At 40.8% G+C, this 18,424-nt stretch overlaps 1 protein-coding gene across 1 annotated transcript; it reads left to right on the top strand.

Moving 5' to 3' along the window:
• Nucleotides 1–11,761: 11,761 nt before the first annotated feature.
• Nucleotides 11,762–16,495, top strand: fgf6a (fibroblast growth factor 6a). The gene is made up of 3 exons (XM_048256471.1): nucleotides 11,762–12,566; nucleotides 12,975–13,078; nucleotides 13,744–16,495. Exons 1-3 carry the CDS (start codon nucleotides 12,227–12,229, stop codon nucleotides 13,918–13,920), a joined length of 621 nt encoding a protein of 206 aa, XP_048112428.1. The 5' UTR covers nucleotides 11,762–12,226; the 3' UTR covers nucleotides 13,921–16,495.
• Nucleotides 16,496–18,424: the final 1,929 nt, after the last annotated feature.

Here is an 18,424-nt window from a genome sequence, read left to right on the forward strand (position 1 = left end):
GGTATTTGAAATACGGTCCATATTTCAAATAAAAATAAGTTCAGAAATATAGCTGACCTGGTTGAACTTATTTAGCAGAGGAAATACTTCAAATGTGCCAAATATGATACAAAGTAGCAGCTTACCAACAAAACTCCACAGTTCGAACATCATAATAGCTGATATAGCTGTAAAGTTTTCTATCAAACAGTTTTGTCCACTCCAACACATTTTCCAGAAATAGGCCTAAAAAGTACATGACCGTGCACCTTACTTAATCAGTCTTATTTAAATGACGTTAACTCAAAGAACAATCATAAATAGTACAAATATCGTATACAAATATTTAATCTTAATACTGATGGCAAAACCTACATTTCTTTCTGATATCCACTCCAAGACATGTTCTTTAAGTAAGGGATAAACGCCGGTCATTATCTGAAAACTAGATGTACCGCAGAGCGGTACAAAATATGACCGCCGCCCAGTCCAGCACATTTTTTCCACAAAAAGAAATCACGCTGAAAGGCCTATATGATTCTAACTGTCTCACTAAATTGCATTATCCACACTCAATTCTCACTGGTATCTGCTAGACAACAAGTACCAAAACATGATTAGTTCATAGATTTCACATGTAACATTCATTTTATACAACCCCACCTCCATCTTGCCTGGTCATAATTCTGAGAAATTCTTGATTGTTTGTGTTATGTTTATGTTATGTTATGTGTGTGTGTGTGTGTGTGTGTGTGTGTGCGTGCTTGTGTGTGTGCCTGCGTATGTGCCTGTGCATGCAAGCGTACATATGTCTACTGTGTGAGTATGTGTCATACGTATCATTACTGTGAATGTATGTGTGTGTGTGTGTGTGTATCTGTTTGTGCACATGTGTGCACATGAAATGGGTTAACATGACCCCTGGAGGCAAACATACGGAAAAAAATGGTCATCCTAGGCCCTACAGTTCTCAAGATATTCACAGAGAACTGTGTCTGCCCTACCCTCCTTTTGGGGGGTCCAGTCCAGCGGGGGGGCTACAGATCAAAACGAAAAATGACGGTTCCATGCTATCCATGTGGGGGTACATGCCCACCAAGTTTTGTGTACCCCGGTTTTTCAGTGTCCCGGGAATCCTTGTTGGTGTACGTCACTAAATGTACACATAAATTATTTTATTGTAAGGCCCCCCATGAACGAATGTACACAAAACTTGGCATGCATTCGGAGGGTGTCATAATGATCCTACACTTAATTTCGTGCAGTTTTGACCTTGTCAGCCTGAGATATTGTGATGAAAACACCTAATTTTTTGCTTTTGAATTTTTAACTAGGTGGCGCTATACATGAAATAAGTGGTAATGGGATGGGTTAGCATGCCCCCTTAAGACCAACATACAAAAAAAAGGTGGACCTCCTAGGCCCTACGGTTCTCAAGATATTCACAGAAAACTGTCTCCGGCCACCTAGAGGCCAGTTGGTGTATAGTAACATAAATTAATTTATTGTGTGGCCCCCCATGAACGGAATTCCACAAAACTTGGCGTGCATACAGAGGGTGTCATAATGACCCTACACTTCCAATTTCGTGCAGTTTTGACTATGTTAGGTCACAGATACCTTCAATTACAACACCTCATTTTTACTCTTTTGTGTTTAACTAGGTGGCGCTATACATGAAATGAGTGGTTATGGAATGGGTTGACATGGCCCCTTGAGATCAACATACAAAAAAAAAAATGTTCCTCCTAAACCCTACGGTTTTCGAGATATTCACAGAAAACTGTGTCTGCCCTACCCTCCTTTCGGGGGGTCCAGTCCAGCGGGGGGGCTACAGATCAAAACGAAAAACGATGGTTCCATGCTATCCATGTGGGGTTACATGCCCACCAAGTTTCGTGTACCCCGGTCTTTCAGTGTCCCGGGAATCATTGACGGAAATTTGGGCATGCATGCCGCTTCGCCGCGCGGCGGTCATAATAAGTGCCAACAGGGCAAACAGGACCCCGATGCCCCAGTGGAGGGGTCTTGTTTCATCCTGAAGGGACTTATTTTCAGATAATGACCGGCATTCTATACATTTTCCCGCTTATTATTCAGCTACTTGCCAAAACGGAAAAATAAACTCCACGATATGTCTCTTTACATTTATTGTTACCATTTTGTCGCGGCTTTTGCTAAGAAACAAATAGTTTGAAAACACACGCTGAACTTGAATCAAACATTCTTTAGAACAGCTGATCAACCGTCTGCTTTCACTTTTGAATAAAGTTCCAATGAAAGAAGTGACCGGACTACTTGCGGAGTGATATGACATTTTTTTTTTCGGTTGCCATTGACAGCGGTCATTATTTCAGAGGTCCTTAGTCGAAAATAAGGACCCATAGAACTTTGGGAAATCCCATTCAAGTCAATGAAGTGTTCTACTTGCATTGTGAAGAGCCTTATAATAGCATGGAATAGTGCAATAATTAAGGGACTTACATTAGCCTTAGATTAGCCTTACACAAACGCTGACTGTTATTAGCTCTGATTAAGAAATTAAGTCATTGTGCTATTGAAGATGACTCATGTCTGAAAACACAGCAAACAAAACAAAAATAATTTGAATTATTCAGTCTTCAACCGGTTAAACAATAGTGGTCCCAAGATCAACCCCTGGGGAACACCACAGGTCAAGAATGTTGGTGTTGAGTATAAGTCAATGGCAACAAAGAAGTTCCTGTCCCGTAGATATGATTTCATGTCACAAGGCTATTCTAATAAAAATGCATTTGTGTATTAAGGTTTTTCATGTGATTCATTAGGTTCGATAATGGTCCTTGTTTACTGCCACCTGGTAGGATCTATTGAACGTTGTTGTCAGCAGTTGCCTCTCGGTAGGCTACATCTTTGTATTTCATCAGTGCCAACATGTCAGCCATCAATAAAGATTATGATGAAACATTTTCCCATATTTTTCAATATTTCATAGACTGTCACAGGAAAGTTATTTTGTTTTAATTGCCCTGATTTAGGGTATTGATCCGTATGGGAGAAATGGCAAAGTTGTAGCATAACCTTTTTCTATTTTTTCTGTTCTCTTCGTGTAAACCGAGTTTACACGAAGATGATATATTTTCTTACAAGCTGTGAAATTTGGCCAGAAATGAGTCTTTTCTCTGAAAGATGACACAGAATTAAACAATAAGTTTGTTAAGAACAGGGACAGGTTTTGGTACAGCCTTGACCCAGTAGACTTTTAAACATTAGTAGGCTAACATTACAGTTATAGCCAGCGTTAGTCAGCATCATGTAATGTTAAAATCATGAATCCTGTAACATATTCTAACGCAAAACACTGATGGCTCAATCGAAGACGATCTGCATGGATATATTCAATCAACCAGAAAAAAGTCTGAATGTGAGATTGTTAAACCTAATTTATTTATTGTATGAAACGATTAGCCCTTGCAGCATATATCAGGCTGTTAATATGCTATTATATTAGTCATATGGACGGGTAAGGATAGTTCATAAGCTGCTTATTTCTTACATGCCTGAAGCATGAGGTTCAACAATGGTGTTTGAGGTTGCAGTGTTAAGTTCAGTTGTGTGTGATCGCAACTACACCATACTTGGACACCCACTACACTTTAATCTTTTTTCTGTAGAAAACCATGCTTTTGTGGGGCAAGATCAAAAGCAAATGTTCATAAAGTAGGGCATCAACATTTGTTATCTGATGTATATTCCAAGGGCAATGTAGACATCTTAGATTTTGTACATCACTCATAACTAATGTCTTAATTGTAGTTCCGAGGTCAAGAGCTTGTGGTTGATGGGCCTTTCTGGAAGTTAGCTTCAAGCTTTCATTGATACATTTTCAATGAATATACATTTGACCTCGCTACTTGGCCTCCAAGACATTATTCTGCAACATATTGAATGACTCAAAAAAGTTAATGGCTTGCGTAGATGTCTCTCAGTGCTAAGGTATAGCATACCATTAGTGATGTATTCAGGCATCATCAGGTGTTACAGGTATTTCAACCTCACCCCTGCTTGGTTGAGCTGAGGTAGACCAACCTCTCATAGTTCCAGTCTCCTCTCCTGACTTCGCAGAGAGTCTGGCCTAGATCCATTGACAAACGTTTATTTCCTGGTTGGTGGACGTTTGTCTGAAGTATGAAATCATTGAAGTTCAATCACGTTTGTAGTGTTAATTTTGTCACCTATTTTTAATTTAGTCTTAGTCTTAGTCTTGTGACGAAATGACCTTTTTAGTCTTTGTCATATTTAGTCATTCAAATATAATTTTTGTTAGTCAAGTTTTAGTTGACTAAAAGTCTCGTCATTTTAGTCTAGTTTTAGTCAAAAGAAAACTAAAGGTAGCTTAGTCTTAGTCTGTTTTAGTCAACACATTTCAGTCAAATAGTGTTTCACACATCTCAATTTTCCAACAATATTGTGTGTCCACAGGGCTACTTTCGTCTGTTATAATTACTCATTCTGATTTTTGTCAGTCAGTATGTTTACATGCACAGGTAAGTCGAAGCTACAGTTATAGCTCGGCTGGGATTTGACCATAGACAGTAAAAGATTTGACTGGACCACTGTCATATTCGTAGACCAGTGTTTCTCAAAGTGTGGTCCGGGGATCACTGGTGGTCCGCAAGGTATCCCAAGTAGTCCACGAGCAGACGTGGTAAAATATAATATAGATGAGTTGTTTGCAATATTGAACCAACTTGTATGTAAAAACAGTTCTGCAACTAAGATATGACAGTTTAAATCATACAGTATGAATCCACACAATAAGCAAAGTACAAAGACAATGCAAGATGGTTCAGTAGGCCTATTGTGTAGACTAATTATAGGCTACTGTTGAAGTAGGTCTAATCTTTTTCTTTTTTTAGATAGGGTTAGTTAAGTGGTCCTGAAACTGAAAAGGTTTGAGAAACACTGTCATAGGCCAAAGTATTAATGTTTTACTCCGCCTCGCTAGATGGCGATATGCGCCCAAACACAACACATTCCCCAAACAGACTCTCCATCTTAGCCATAGCTAACTTGCTAGCGAACTTTCCATATTAGCTTACTTGCTAGCAAACTTTGCATCATCAGTCTAACTAGTTAAATAGTTGACATTACATGATAAACATTTTCGTATGGACATTCTGGGGGATGTTAATTTGTATGAGAGAAGCTTCAACTTCTGGGTATGTAGCATTGTGGCATAAAGCTTAGGTAGTTAGCTTGCTAACTCTGGCAGAAATCTCCAGTGTTCTTGTTCCATGTAGTTTCGTGTTGCAGCCACAGGGTTGCAGCAACAGCACATAGACTAGCCTACAGGAAAGCTGCTTATGAACTCATTCGGAATATTTTGAAAACTTAACAGCTAGATATTCTGTCTTCTCATTTTGTAGACGAAAATGAAGAGAGATTTTATCTTAGTTTTTATTTCATGCAAAACATTTTAGTCTCGTCTTTTTTCGTCAACAATAATGCATCTTAAGATAGTCTTAGTCAGTGTTTCAGGACATTACTGCCGTCTCGTCATCGTCTCGTCTTAGTCATGAAAAAAAAGGTTGTTGACGAACATATTTCCTCTCGTCTCGTCTGACGAAATTAACACTACACGTTTGGTAATGACGTATGTTAACCTTTTAGCATTTTGGATCAAATTTAATTGAGACATAATAAAATGAATCTGAGAATGTAAAGCACTATACAGATTGTACATTACTATACAGATTGTGTCATTTTTGGATTCCCAAGAGCCAAAGCTTTGAAATGGTGTATAACATTACTATGCTACATATTGTCTAGGTCAATTTTTAAAATAAATAAACCCTGAAGGCAAATCATGTTAATTTTTGGCATACAACATTTTTAGGGGTTTTGAAGGGTGCTGATTTCAAATCTTCTGTATGCCAGGCTCAAAAATGTCCCATAATGCCTCAAAATGGAGAAATCCAATATGGCCGCCGCCGCCAGGTCAAAATCGAATTAATCACTTATCTTTTGGACTGTACAAGGTAAAAACCTGAATGTAATGTGCTTTTATAGGTTTTCACATATAAGAAATTCAATGCCATGCTCAGATTTAAGATCAAGACTAGAGAAAATGCTTGAAATGAATGTACATGGTTAAAATTGTTGTCTCGGATAATGAATAATTCATGAAAAAAGGACCATAAAACAGGTTGATGGCTTTCTGAAGAATTTACTTGAAACATGTTTATAAACAAATTTGATTACCATATTTTAACCAGAGACTTTCTACTGAGGAGACACAGCACTCAAAAAATCCTCCATAGAAATGCATGGGGCTAGTTTGTAACGCCAATATGGTCATTGTCTACACATATCCCACCCCTTCCTCGACAAAACATCGACATGTGAATACATTGAGCCAATCATGTGGTGTGATGTGAATACATTGAGCCAATCATATGGTGTGTTGTGAAGACGTTGTGCCAATCATGTGTTCTGAACTCGCTGCTGGAGCAAGATTCGTGTCGTGAAGCCTTGCGCACATGCATTTCTGCCGAATAGGATGCCCGATGAGTGCCCAAAAAGCGTTGCGATATGGCCGCCGAGTGGAGGGACTTGCCCAAAGGACTTTGTTTTAACTATCTATTTATATTATTTATCTGTATTTATCTATTTATCTGTATTTTAACTATTTATTTAATAATGCATATTTACCAATTTATTTAGTAATTAATCCATTCTATTCTATTCAATTCTTTAATCTTCTTGGTATGAAGAGGTAGGCTACACACTTAGGCTATCCTAATCATCCTCATCCTCCTCCTCTCCAGCAGTGTTCTGACAGGTGCTTAGACTGCTGCAGCTGCATGACTCCATGCATAACATGCCACTTTTCCTGCAACTGCAGCGCAGGCTTAGACAAGTGTGTGTTGTGTTTGGGCCACCAACATGCTTTCTAGGCAAGGGACGTCCCCTAGTCGTGCATGAATTGTTTTATTATGCCTATACACACAAGGGAAGCCCGTTGTCGTTTTTTCTCTGGTAAACGTGCGGGTTCTCCTGTTTCCGAGGGGCCATCAAGAAAGATGGCAAGAGTAGCCAGGGGGCTTGGGGAGTCCTCAGCAGCCTCACTGTTTTCTCTTAGCACAAGGCCTGCAGTTCCCCAACCTGCTCCTCCTACCAGTCCGTGTGAGCTGGAGGAGGAAGATGAGTAGGCCTTTGTGGACGTTGAGACCTTGTGCACAGCCCTGTGTAGCCAGCCCCGTGGGAGGTGAGCTGGCCTGTCTGTTTGAGGAGGTCGTTGGCAGGGCATCCAGGGCTCTTGATATTCCCCTTCCAGAGAAGCCCCTTGCCTCTGCGTCTAGGTTCCACACAGACATGACTGAGCGCCCAGTGGCGGCACTCATTCCCCTCCTACCAGACTTTAGTGACTTGGTCTGTCGCCAATTTTCCTCCCCATCTACTTTTCGTAGGTGGTCTGGCCAGGCTAAGGTGGATCAAGCTTTGGAGCCCCTCTTCTCCTCTCCCAACTCCCTCTTTGGTGGTCCCTCCTGCCTCAGTGCCAATGGCAGGACTATGGAGGCTCTGCTAGGTAAGCTGCATAGGCCCATAGCGATGCAAGTCCGCCTGGCTAACACAGCGGCCATTCTGTCCCTGAGCTCCAGTCAGCCTCTGTGTGCTTCGCTGCAGTGTCTAAGGAGCAGGTAGTGGCATCGGGCCGCTCCTTGGCTCAGTTCTGGGTAGCTAGACGCCATCACTGGCTGTCTCAATCTCAGCTCCAGCAGGCAGACAGAGAGCATCTTTTGAGAGTGCCGGTGGAGCCTGGGTCCATGTTCGGCCCACAGGCAACCACACTGTCGCAGCAGGCGCGTGACAGCCGCCGCTGTGCAGAAGAGGTGTCAGGGTCTCTTGGCAGGCGTGCCAGGGGCGCTAGGCGCCCTAGGGCATTCACGCCTCAGCCAGCACCTACCTTGGGGCATCCGTCTTGGGGGCCGACTGATCTCAGGCAGCGGCTTCAGGCATCCCAGGGGCAGGGTACCCGCCCACAAGCTGGCCGGGGGGTCCAGCGTGCTAGTGGCCGTGGCCCCTCCAGGCGCCCTCGTCGTTCCTGACGATCTCCAGGCTAGCCAGCCTCACCTCTCAGCTCGATGCAGGAAGGCTTGGCTGGCCTTAGGAGCGGATCCATGGGTGCTCTCCACCATGACCCATGGGTATCGCCTGCAGTTCAGGACCAGACCCCGTGTGATGAGGGCACCTACGGTTACCTTGGTGAGCAGTGCCATGCACGCTCAGACCTTACGTGCAGAGCTGTCCACCCTCCTGGACAAGAGGGTGATAAGGGAAGTCAGGAGTTCAGACCCCCAAGCGGGGTTCTTCTCCCGTTATTTTCTTGTACCCAAGCGCACAAGGGACCTTCATCCTATTTTAGACCTCAGGGGTCTCCGGTCCCTGAGGTGCAGGTTAATCACAGTTCCGAGGGTGCGGCAGGCCATCAATGTAGGGGACTGGTTTGCTACCATCGGCCTGCAGGATGCTTATTTTCAGATACCCATCTGGCTGGGGCATTGGCGGTTCCTGAGGTTTGCGTTCGAGGGTTGGGTCTTCGAGTTCCAAGTCCTCCAATTTGGAATCTCTCTGGCCCCCCGAACCTTCACCAGGTGCATAGATGCAGTTCTTGCACCCATGAGGCAGCGGGGGCTCAGGATATTAAACTATCTAGACGACTGGCTCATCTGTGCAACCTCAGAAGTGCAATGCCGCCTACATGTGGCCTTGCTTTTGAAGCACATTCAGGACTTGGGCTTGCGCCCCAATCCCCAAAAAAGCAGGCTCCAGCCTTCCCAAGTCACCACCGTCCTGGGCATGGTCGTGGACTCCAGGAGGGCATCCGTGACTCTCACCGGCGAGACAGCAGTCTTTCGCCGCATGTCGCTTCAAGTTGCACGCCCAGGTGGAGTGGAAACTCTGCCTTCTCCTCTTGGGCCTTATGGTGGCAATGGTGCAGATAGTCCTCCTCGCCCTCCGGCACTTTCTACCGTGGCTAAGAGGCCAACATGTGATGGTGAGGAGCGACAGCACGGTGACTGCGGCCTACAACAGACAGAGGGGCTTGGGGTCTCCAGGTCTTTGCAGCCTGGCGACAGACCTGTGGCTCTGGGCTCATCCCCTGTTCAGCTCTCTCAGAGCAGTTCATGTGCTGGGGGCCTTGAATGCTGCGGCCGACATCTTGTCAAGAGGGGGCCCACATCCCGGAGAGTGAAGGCTCTAGTTAGCTTCTTCCTATTCACAAAGGCTAACTTGCTAACGTTTATTTAGTTTCTTATTATATATTAATTATTCTAGCCTGACGAGCCAGACCCACATTAAAATGTAGGGTCTGGGCACTCACCGTTCGCAGTGCTCAGTCCGAGGGGTGGGATAATCGGTTGTCTTTCAAATTCCCTCTGCACGCAATAGGACAGCGCTGAGTCCCATGCGTTTTCCCACCAGCGGAGCTAGTTGGCTAGTTCAAACTTTTTTTCCATCTTAAAACAAGCTTAACTCGTGTCACACTGTTGGCCAACAGTAACATCCATCTTTGTTTTCAAGTAGCAGGGAATTCAAGCCAAACCGTTGCAACTCTGCCATCAATCATTATGTTAAGCCCACCTAATGACTCTATACACGATTTGATTGGCCTGAAAGAAGTTTAATTTTTCGAGCTCACAAGCCAACGGAGAGTTGCTAGACTAGCCCTGGAAGCAAATGTAATTTGCTGCCGCTAGGGTGTGTCTAGATTTCTAGGCTATAATTATTCAGTTAGCCTATACATAATCCTCACATAACAATCTTCACATGCTATTACAGATGTATTACATGGTCCTAAACAAATTGTTATTATATTATTTTATAGTTTACCTGTTACTGCTGAGCATCATGTGAGGGGAGCGACTTAATTCACAAGCGCCTCAGTGTATAGATAGAGGGTGTGGCCTCATTCAGGGTTACATATGGGTATTTGTGTGTGTAGGGGTAAGGGTAGGGGTGGGATGGGCAAACATGTCATCATAGCACACTGGACATCAAAACAATAGGCTGAGGTACAATATTTCATTAGTAGGCAAATCTAGTAGTAACAGTTTTAAACATAGGCCTTTAGCTTAAGAGTTTCAAGCATTTTCTTACTAAATAAATAGTTAAAATACAGATAAATGAATAGATAGTTAAGATATGGTAATCAACCTTGCTTCTAAACATGTTTCAAGTAAATTCTTCAGAAAGCCATCAACCTGTTTCATGGTCCTCTTTTTTCAAGAATTATTCATTATCCAAGACAACAATTTTAACCAATGTACATTAATTTCAAGCATTTTCTTTAGTCTTGATCTTAAATCTGAGCATGGCATTGAATTCCCTATATGTGAAAACCTATAAAAGCACATTACATTCAGGATTTTACCTTGTCTAGTCCAAAAAATAAGTGATTAATTCGATTTTGACCTGGCAGCGGCGGCCATATTGGATTTCTCCATTTTGGGGCATTATGGGACATTTTTGAGCCTGGTATATAGAAGATTTGAATTCAGCACCCTTCAAAACCCCTAAAAATGTTGTATGCCAAAAATTAACATGATTTGCCTTCGGGACTTTAAATAAGCACATTTTACAAAATCCTGCCTAGTCTAATAGCAATATGGTGCATACAATTGATTTAGAATGTTGGGGGAGGTGGGTAACCGTCCCGCCGGCAGGACACTGAAGATTATGTGTAAAATGCTCTTTTTAATAATCAGCTGTTAATATAACTTTAAAACCCAAAAGAAAGATTCAATGGCTTATAAATTAATCTGAATATTTGAAATTTCCACAAAACAATTTAGACCTAAATGAAATGCCCTTTTGATCAGAAGCATCCAAATGTGCTCAGGTCTTAGCTCATGTTATAGGCCTATAATTACCAAATGAATATTCTCTGATCATCTAAACAAATAGTGTGATGAGGCTGTTTCTTTTAGACAAAAGCCCCTTTATTATGACTATGACAATTAACACACAGACTGAGATGCATTCACATTCATAAACATAGGCTCAACACTCACTAACAGTTTGAGGTGGAAGAACAGACGCGAACATACAGGGAGGCTGGGTGAAGGCTGACTGTTGAAACTGTTGAGACATGTTCAAATTGCCACATTAGCCCTAATTCCCTTTGAAAACATATGACTATGTATTAGAGCCTGTACCTTAATTAGAGGCCATTATGGTTGCCACATTTAGCATATTCATTTGGTAAACACTTTTATGCAAAGTGAGTCACACATTACAACAGCTAAGTTGCAGTAAGATAAAGACACATACTGAGAGTGAGGGCAACAACAGGGCAAGCTGACATAGCTGACATTCCAGGCAAGCTGACATAGCACAGCAAAAGTGGCAAACATCTTAGTTTTTGCCATCCACTTAATCCCTTAAACAATACACAACCAATATATCATAATAATAATCCCCAAATTCTTTAATGAGTTAATAATTATGTCTTTTGTCCTATTAGAGTTGTAGGTGAATAGGTCAACCTAGGCCTACTGTTGAATTAAACACTATTTAGACCATGTGGAAAGTGCTTCTTAGTTTGTTTTCCCAAATTAATATAATTAGCTTAATACCATTTGTGAAAATGAAGTCTACGCCTAAATGTCCCTAGAAGACCTAACTTGATCAACAATAACTGAAGAAGGTCCCTGCAAGACTTGTCATTGCCATGTGGTGATCTCTGAACTGTTTTTACACCTTCCCTCTAAATAAAGAAGCAGCCCGTCATCACCACTAATCCAATTTTGGGAGCGACCAGTGCCAATCAGTGACTGGGCTATAGCCGACCATTTTGCCACCACTGCCCACTGTAGATTGTAGCCTTCCTCTCTCTCACTCACCACCCCCCTACCCCCTCTCTCTCAGTGACCTTTCAATTCGATAGGACAGCTTTAATGTCAGTGTGATATCATATTGCGAGCATGCAAGCTTTAGCATTTCAGCGGGTGATCCTCTTCTCGTGCTATGTTCTTCATTGTGAGGGGCATAGGCTGGTAAAACATGGTAATCACCAGTTTAATCTCGAGCTTTGCTCTGTCTCTGCTGGCTTCTGATCAGTTCAGTGGCTGTTGTTGCATGTTCGAAGTCCAGAATTCTGTTCCAAAAATAAGTCTGTGCCACCATGCCGAAGGAAGAAAAACAAGAAGAGTCTTATTTTTAGGGTCATTAATTTTGACCACGTGCCCTGAAGGTAAACTGGATGGCCACTGCGCAAAAGCTCTCCATCAGTATGTCCTACGAAGCCAACACGCACTGGACGTTGACAGCGATTGTTCTCTTTGGGTCCCTCTGTGGGATTGTGTCATTGTATCCTCTCTCAAACAGGACTAATGTAATTTTAATGGAAGAAACATGGGAGAACCTTTTCTCCCGTTCCGTTTTAGGGATCTCGGGGGAGAAATCTGACCTGAACTGGGAGAGTGACTATTTGCTTGGTATCAAGAGAGTGCGGAGGCTGTACTGCAACGTGGGTATCGGGTTTCACCTTCAGATCCTCCCAGACGGCAGGATAAACGGCGCACATAATGAAAACCAGTACAGTGAGTTGGTCCCCAAATAATTACAAGTCATTAAGCATGTAGCCCATATCCCTGCTTTTTGCATGATAGCCAATCCGTTATGAGAACAGACAAATGTGTCCCAAATAAAAGACAGATTGTCCACCAGTTATGTACATGTCTCCAAGCTCAAAGATGAGATAAGTGTTAAGGTATACTATCCATAAGTGAAATAATTCATACCTAAAACTGGTTGGATATTTTGCACTGTATAGGTTATCGAACAGTTGTATTACATAGATATAGGTAGATAGATACTTTATTGATCCCCAAGGGGAAATAGATCAGTCATTGTATATTAATTCCCTCCAATTTATCCTATGTTTCATACAGTGTAGGATAGTTGAAGTTCTGCTGTTTGTAGGCTAATTCAATGTTTTGTTCTATCAGGTCTAATAGAGATCTCAGCTGTAGAGCGTGGAGTCGTTAGCTTGTTTGGGGTGAAAACTGAGCTGTTTGTCGCAATGAATAGCCGTGGGAGATTGTACGGAACGGTAGGTATGATATCTCGGATATTGTCAAGCAATCCAAGGTATTTTCTGCATACACAAATTTTCATGTTCATTAAATTTGGTTAGAGTAATGGTGGTTCTGTTGGAGAAAACCAGGCTTTGGATCCGACCAATCTGTATATTCCCTATAACAACAGATATTACAGGTAGCCTATGTCTGTTGTTAATATCCTGAAAAAGTCATTAAAGTAATGATGCTGCTGTTGGGGAAACATGGTATTGATTTGGATCCTGCCAATCTGTACCCTGTAACACCAAATGTTACAGATAGTCTATGCTTTATTTGAAATTATGTATGAATTTTGCAACTTCTAAAAGCTAACTTAAACCTAAACCAATTTGATGTGGATAACCCAAAAAATTCATAAATAGAATGTTGACTTTGAATTAGTAGTTCCATCCAATAGCCATTTACTCAACAATCAGAGTGGATGGAATTCAGGAAGAAATGACCCAGGTGTATCAGATTCAGATATCAGTTAATACCTACATGTATCTTATTGCTCTGCTTATTGGAATAATCAGTAATCTTTCAAAATCGGTATGAATATTATGCCGATAAAGTAATTGCAATAAATAATGAAAAATCTATCAGCTAAATTTGAGTTGGGCTGTTTGTTAAAGTTTTCACTCGATGACTTTTTCAGAGAGTCTTCCAAGATGAATGCAAGTTCAAGGAGACCCTGCTTCCCAACAACTACAATGCTTATGAGTCTTCCATACATAGAGGATGTTACATTGCTCTAAGCAAAAATGGGCGCATGAAGAGAGGATACAAGGCCTCTATCGCCATGACTGTTACACACTTCCTACCACGGCTATGAGCTAAACTGACAATGAACCACTAATTTGCACATTTGAGTTTGAGGAAAATTGAAAATCCACAGAACTTCAGAAGAAAGAGATGACCTACTATTCTGTTTACACACAAAGACATACTTTGCTAATTTCATCAGCAGACATTGTCAAATATTTATGTACTTCATTGTCTATGCTAAGTGTAGTTTCTGTTATAATTCTGTAAGGGACTTCTTTTATTCTTCTTTAAGAGGCTTGTTATGGCCTATGACTTAGGTGCTCCTCACAACAGGTGCAAATTATACAGGTGTCACTGGGTTAACTAATATCCTTGGCTTATATGTATACAATTTACAGTGTTTTATTACCTCAGTGTGCATGATGGTTTCAGAGAGAAACATGCTTGTTCACCACCATTGTTCAGATGACTATGTTCATAATTGCCATTCTCTTGTGAGTAAAACTGAAGAAATTACTAAAGTGATATTCATGCTGTGAAAGTAGGTGGTGCCTTAGCTTTGTGATTGTGACCCCATAACTTATGCAACAGATGTACTCAGTGGAAAAAATGGATTTCTGCAAGTCTGTTAACACTCCAGAAAAGTATGTGTACTAGCCTAATTACTAGAAGGCCATGGGTATCTTCTGGTTGTTTTCTTTCATAATCAGATCAATTAAGCTGTTGAGATCCTAGAGCCCAGAACTGACATAACAGTGGACTATGAGTGGATGCTTGTAAGTGGACATTTTTCTTATAATGCTGCTGTATCTGACCAGTTTAACTGCTGGACTGTGGGAATGAACTCCCCTTATACCTGATACTTTTCAACTGATATTTGGCTGAAGGCGTACAGTCATGAGTACCATGAATGTAGTACTTAATTAGAATTAGATTATTACTGATAGCCTTTGTGTGAACTAAGGATTTATTTTAATAAGACTTTAATATGACAAGAAGAAATAGGTCTTTGCTGTAGACCTGTGGACTAAACATGACTAACTGAAATATTTTGACTCATAAGATGGCAAAAATGCTGATCTTTAATGGCTCTTTTGGTGTTAATGGCCTTTAGTTTCCCTTTTCGTTGTAAATAAGTTCTTGCTGTGTTTAGAGAAAGTCTTCCAACCACAAGATACATAATACTATCCCTCTGCCCAGATGCCCTATATGAACCCAAAGTTCTATCAAAGCATTTGCAAAATGTGCGGTATAACACCACTCTGACTTTTAAAACGGATCCTGGGGGCATGGTGCAATACTGCTGCAATACTGGGGAGTTACAGGTGGCACATATTAAGAACCTTTTTTATTATTCTATTTAACAGATAATGTAGTTAATTTGCAGACCCATTACTGATTTAGCATCAGAGGGAAGGCACTGTGTGTGCATCTGTTATTCCTTAATTCAGGAGATATTGTCGTTGCAGTGGTGCTTGTTTACAGTTTCACAAATTAAGAAATGAGTTTGCACATGATTGCATGCTGTTGAGAGCATAAATAGTTGTTTATGGTTGAACCGTTATGGATACAAGTCTTGAACTCCTGAGACGGAGAAAAAGAGGGGTAGGGGGGAAGACTTATATACAGTACCTAAATAGCACTTTTTCCACAAATTTACCTCATGACAGACATTTGTTACATATTTTATGATTTTACTGATGATTTGGGACATTGGTGCCAAGTAATTTTAGGGTGAGCTTTTTTTTTTTTTTTATATATAATTTTAGGGTGAGCACTTGTTTTGGAACGATAAAGAAAAAAGTAACTCACTGACTGTTCTGTCTTTTAACTGATGCAGAAAGATACTCAGTAGTCTTCAAATAAAACCATTCCCCTGGGGATAATTTGTAATTATTTGTGACTGGGAGCAATGTTGAATGCTTAGTGTAAATTCTTAATAACAGCTACAGAGAGTTAATGACCAACCAGTCCCACTTGCAGTTTAAGACTGGTTGCAGTCAAGTTTCTGTATTAATTCTCATGGACATAATTTTAACATTATTTATTTTTAATACTGTATTCATGCCATTCAGATATACAGACATATGCTAATTATACAAACCTCCCATCACATATTCTTCTCTCTTCTATTCAGAAATGTTGTGTGCCATTGTTTTCAGTTTGTCTTGCAATTTAATCAGAAATAATTGATGTAGGGAGATATTGTATGTCCTGAAGTCTTGCTTGCACTTAGTCTCCTGGGATGTTACTGGATACGTTAGAACCTTATTCCTGTGACATTAAACCGGCTCACAAAGACACTTTTGTAAGACTGGAAACACTGTATCTGGCTATAGCATGAACTCTGCAGAATATTACACAAGGGTGACTCCTTGTATATGGCATCCGGTCTTTGCTCCTACTCCTGTAATTACAATCCTAAACTGCTGAAAGGACTAATGCACTCTTCAATACCCCTCATCTTCTTAGCAAAAACCACCCTTTTGCCTTAGTTCTGATCTGCAAAAATCATGTGTTTTGTGTGTGTGTGTGTGTCGGGGGAGTAGATATGTTGCAAATATTTACCTTTTATTTTTGTACATATGTGCTGTGCACAAGATATAGATGTATTAAATTAATTATTAAAATGTTTAAAGCTGTATGTTTGCTGTTTTGTGTGAATGTACAGTAGGTAAGTCATTGCTTATTCACATTCATCATCAATCATCATGAAGACCTACCATGATCTTTATATAATTAAGCACACCTTGTAAATTACTGTGGTGCCCGAAAGAACAACAAAAAAAACAGAAGTAGATATAATTTTTCCTTCCCTTGAGCAAGGCACCTAACCCCTCACTGCTCCCCGAGCGCGCTGTTGTAGCAGGCAGCTCACTGCACCGGGATTAGTGTTTGCTTCACCTCACTGTGTGTTCACTGTGTGCTGAGTGTGTTTCACTAATTCACGGATTGGGATAAATGCAGAGACCAAAATTTCCCTCACGGGATCAAAAGAGTATATATAGTTATAGTTATAGTTAATTCTGGACCAAGTCTCGGCTCACGACTAAAGAAATAAACTGTGAAAGTTTGCTACTTTACAACAGACTCAGGACCTGTTAGCAACATGTTGAAGATGCTTGTGTTTGTAACAGAACAGGTACACAAACAGGCCAGATTGATAATGGTGTTGTGGTGCTCCATCATGTTGATATTCTGACCAAGGTTTTACAGTTTTCCTCAGTTGCTTTGGCGCATTTCTCAGATCAGAATTGAAATTCTCAAACTCCATCACATTATCACTTCAAGCACTTCAAGCAATTTCTCCCAATCTTGAACAGCAAATGCTTTAGGACATCCATGCTGACTGTGTACAAAAGTCCGCTGTTGCAATTGCTAATGTCATGTTGGTCAAAATGCACAAACTGGTTCCATGCTGAATAGTCCTACCCTATAAAACAAATGTATGTTATCGCTTGAGCAATTACACGCACTGACATTGAACCAGTTGTCATAATTAGTCATAATCTGTCAAGCATGTTTTATACATTTCTGTTACATTTTGTTTCATAAAGGTCTCCTAAATTATGAGGAATTATATCTGAAAATATGTAGCCTGACTGACAGGAATGTCAGGAAGTATAGCCTACAAATATTTACCTATAAAGTAAATCTGACTCAGCGGTGCACAGCTCTAAGGGGTTTCAGTGTTTCACTGTAAATTTGTCATTTTTTCTTTGCGTTCTTTTCGTTATCTTTATACTGTAACAATGTCTGTCAATAAATTTAAAGGGACACCAGGCAACGTTTTTGTGTTAATTAATCATCTTCGTAACGTTAATCATCTATGTAACGTTATTGTTGCAAACGTGTGTATAATGTCAGAGCCGGCGAAGAAGCAGCGAAAACCCTTGACGGAAGACGCAAAGAAAAGGAAAAGAGCTTCAGCTTCAGAGCGAGGGGGAGTTTCGTAGAGAAAAAGCATCAGGCTTGCCTGCTGTCCCTTTAAGTACGAACAGTCCAGTGCAGTAAAACATCCAGTCTCTTGTCTCTTGCAATTACCCCCACAGTAAAGTGTAACTTTGTAGTTTTGAAATAGCTATGCCGCACAGAATTGTTTTTCATTGGAAAATACTTACAGAGACAAAACAGTTTGGAAAATACTTACAGAGACAAAACAGTTTGACTATCTTGCTCATGAACAATAAACACTTGTCAATCTGATTGCATTGACATTTGCATTGGCATAAATACTTTGAGGCAAACTACAGTAAGCATTTTGAGCAAGAGACACTTTTGCAGGTAATGTGGTCTACCATTAGGCTTCTACTGATATCAGGTCACACAGGCATCTCAGAAGAAGCTGAGGCTTGATAATAATAACCTAGATTGGGCATGGTTTGTATACTCTTGCTGACTCAATAATAATGACATGTAATTTCAGAGGCACATTTTCAACAAAAGGTTAAATGCTACATATGTAAAATTGCTTATTTTTACTTTATTTTTCACTTTTTACATGTTACAACCCTCTCAGTCTGTGCGCCAACCTGGCCACCCCATCAAACGGTTACTAGAATCGCCACTTT

The sequence above is a fragment of the Alosa alosa genome, chromosome 11, assembly GCF_017589495.1.
Source record: "Alosa alosa isolate M-15738 ecotype Scorff River chromosome 11, AALO_Geno_1.1, whole genome shotgun sequence".
Classification (NCBI taxonomy): domain Eukaryota; kingdom Metazoa; phylum Chordata; class Actinopteri; order Clupeiformes; family Clupeidae; genus Alosa; species Alosa alosa.

Coding starts and splice junctions, on each gene's coding strand:
- fgf6a (XM_048256471.1), top strand. CDS start 12,227: ATGGCCACTGCGCAAAAGCTCTCCATCAGTATGTCCTACGAAGCCAAC. Junction 12,567..12,974: donor ACATAATGAAAACCAGTACA/GTGAGTTGGTCC, acceptor TTGTTCTATCAG/GTCTAATAGAGATCTCAGCT. Junction 13,079..13,743: donor GTGGGAGATTGTACGGAACG/GTAGGTATGATA, acceptor TGACTTTTTCAG/AGAGTCTTCCAAGATGAATG.